Below are 3,215 nucleotides of genomic sequence, written 5' to 3'. Positions count from 1 at the left end.
TGCGAGATGAAGAGTGTGAAAAGGCATTTTCAGATCTGCTCTCAGATCCGCAGCTGCTGGGTTGAGGAGTTCATGCACACAGGAGACTGATTGTTCTGTCTGCGTCTTTAGGGCTGCTCGCACAAACGCTCTCTGAAACCATTACTCTTTTGGGAGTACCTGTGGTTGTTTGTGAACATTTTTGTCTCTGTCTGAAAGCACCTGTCCTCTCTCTTCATATGAGCAAACCTTGATCCTTTCCCCTTATACATGTAAAATCAAAGTCAGTCTGCAAGATTGTAGTATCTCAGATAGAGATCTATGAACCATGTCAAATATTTGTTATTGGACAGGTTTAACTGGACACCTGTGTTTTCCATGGTTTTAACAGAGCATGGACCTGGCTCTGTGTAATGTTTAAACCTGAATAAATAAGTAAGTTTATCTAGCAAATAAGAAGAGAGCATGGGAAGGAAGTCCTGAGTCGTCACAGACAACCCTATAAAGTAACGACTTTTGCAACACAGCAAAGCATTAGAGAAAATTGTCTCAAAATAACAAGAGGCACTTGAGTGTAAATTAATACATATTCATATTTCACTGAAAATGAGCATAAATGGCTTCCCTCTTAAGCTAAGAACAAGGCAATTCTTGATTTATGTTTATGTACAAAGCATAGGACCTGTTGGGGTAATCTGCGTTTGGATAGCGTCCTGTATGGAGAGAGTTCCTCTGCCTGCTTCCCCAGCCAGAAAAATTTCTTCTTTTTAATGCTTGCTCCTTCCGTGGTGGCAAGGAACGAAGTGTACTGGCCTTACCCCTCCTTCCTCTGCGGCAGGCAGGGAAGCACACGGGGGTGAGGGCAGAATGGATGCTCAGAGCGCGGGATGCAGCGTGGCTCTTCAGGTTCTGCTGGAGGTCTCTCTGCTGGAGGAATACTGGAGGTGTATGGGAGCAGGTAGGATACTGGAGGGCAAGAGGTGCCCAGCCCTTCTTACCACCTGATAAGACCTTTCTGATCCCTCTTGAAACTAGCTCCCCCTAGCCTCCTATCTTTCAAAAAAATTCAATTTTTCTGTCATCCCCTTTCAACCCACTGGAGTTTCGTTACAGCCACTCCAGGATGGATGCTTTGCCATTGCTGGGAAAGACTCCATGCCTGTGCTGCTGAGAAACCATGAGTCAGCTTGCTCAAGGGAAGGAGGAGGAGGCGAGGAAATCTCCTTTTATGATGAGTCTTCCCACACTTCCTGCTGTTTCTGTTTTGGGCACCCTGGTTCAGAAGCTGTGGGCTGTTTTCTGCCTGGCTTCTGAGTGTATGAAAATTGTTCCTTCCCTAGGAGGATGCTGGGATCGCCTACTTGTCCTGATACTAGGTGTCAGTATCCCACGCCTTTCCCCATCTAGAACAAAAGGGATGATGTATCATCTCCACTTGAAGTGTAGTGTAGTAGCAGGGCACTGGGACAGGAGAAAGCCCTTGCCGAGCTCTGTAGAGTTTCAGAGTCCAGCAATGTTGCAGAGGTTTTCTGAGGCACTGCTTACTCTGAGAGGCTGTTGTTTAGTCTAATCCTGTGGGATAAATATATTCTTATTAAATTCATAGGGACTTTGGTCCTAACTTAACTAAAGCGTGACTCAACTTACAACGCTAACAGCGAAGAAGTTTTTGCAAATAACACACCATCCGTTTGGCAATAAAAACCCCACTTCTGCCTCTGTGTTTGGAAGGCCAGATTCTGAGGGTGAGCATAACAGTGCTGAAATTATTTGAATATAATATGCATCTGGATAAAAATGATGACAAAAGAGGTAAGAAAACAGTGCTGTTCAGTTCACTTGCTGGAAACCTCTTGCAAGTGCTTAATTTCTATTTCATGCTGGAGTTTAGAGCTGCTACAATAGTGACAGGAGGAAAAAAATAGAATTGCTTCAGCTCTGTTCTCCCACCCACGGATGTTCTTTAGCGTGGAAAAAGAATCATCAAGAAAAGATATTTTTACTTTGCAACAGACATTAGAGAAACATTCATCTTCAGACAAACTGTGTGTCAATTGATTTACCACTCAAAAGGTCTGATCCTGCTTGCATCCCCTTACACAGATCTTATTTTCTTTGGAACTGCTGGGTAGTCATAGCAAGAAGTGACCAACATGAGCTGCCCAGAATTCACAAGCACCTCAGACGCAGCTCCCACTTTGGCAGTTGTATGACATGGCTGACGTGAGAGCTGTGCCAAGCTGCTGGGCTATCAGAGTCTGTATTTGGAAGAAACTGGGGCAGATCCTCAGCAGAGATTGATTGTCCCAGGCCCTTTTGCAAGTGCTGCCCCGGCCCGCCCCACGGTGGCACGGTGGGTCTGCCAGGACAGGGCTCGCTCGCGGGCTTGGCCTCCGCTCTGTTGGATGTGGCCAGGGATGTTAGTTGCTTTTGGAGGTGGAGGCTTTGACATATCACAGCTTTGCAAGCCGTTTTTGAGAAGTTTCCTGCCAGAAGTGAAAAGTAAATAAGAAGTGGTTTGTGAGCTGGCCTCTTGGTTTGAGAAAATTACCAGCTGGGATGGGGGGAAGGCTGCTGTTTACCACCTGAGAATTTGGCTGCTAATTTACTTTTACTTTGTATCTTATTTTGGAGTATAAGGCTTCAATACAATGCGTAATAAACATAGGCTTTTCATCTGTAGTTTTCAAAGCATTTTGCAGAAGGGGAAGAGGAAGCATGAGGCTCAAAGCCATGTAAAGGAGTTTATCAGTTGCCAGGTGCAAAGCTCAGACCTTATCCTCATTTGTTTTCACTGGACCACGCTTTTATCAGTCTTAGCTGTTCAAAGGCATTGATGGCTCAGCTGAATGTAAAGCTACAAACCTACAACCACAAACCAGTATTTATCACCCCAAACTTGTTTTCTGGCAAGCCAATGTGACTTTTGAGTTAGTATTTTTCCCCAGTAGAAGCGTAGATTGTTTATTACAGTTTCTACATCATTATTACACCTTTGATTTGATTTGTTAGTATTTACTCTCAGATATCAAGTTTGCACAGGTAGAATATCTGGAAAGCTTTCTATATTGTTCCATGATAACTGATGTTTGGAAGTTCGTGAGCTGTGAGGATAATAGTTAGGATATCCTTAACCGTACTTTCGTGGGTATATAGTTATTATGGTTTAACCCCAGCCAGCAACTAAGCCCCACAGCCACTCGCTCACTCCTCCCTGGTGGGGTGAGGGAGAGAAT

General features: G+C 44.5%; 1 protein-coding gene across 1 annotated transcript in view; it reads left to right on the top strand.

Moving 5' to 3' along the window:
• Positions 1-866: 866 nt before the first annotated feature.
• The window catches only part of PARP8 (poly (ADP-ribose) polymerase family, member 8), a gene marked incomplete at its 3' end in the record, with an annotated part of 69,725 nt that continues 67,376 nt past the window's right edge, over positions 867-3,215 (top strand). Inside the window, exon 1 of the mRNA XM_009582718.1 lies at positions 867-937. Coding sequence (XP_009581013.1) covers positions 867-937 — 71 coding nt within the window. The remainder of the gene's footprint in view (positions 938-3,215) is intronic.

This window comes from Fulmarus glacialis, unplaced genomic scaffold (assembly GCF_000690835.1).
Source record: "Fulmarus glacialis isolate BGI_N327 unplaced genomic scaffold, ASM69083v1 scaffold4408, whole genome shotgun sequence".
Lineage (NCBI taxonomy): Eukaryota > Metazoa > Chordata > Aves > Procellariiformes > Procellariidae > Fulmarus > Fulmarus glacialis.
The sequence above is the reverse complement of the archived record's forward strand: the minus strand, read 5'-3'. Positions and strand labels throughout refer to the sequence as shown.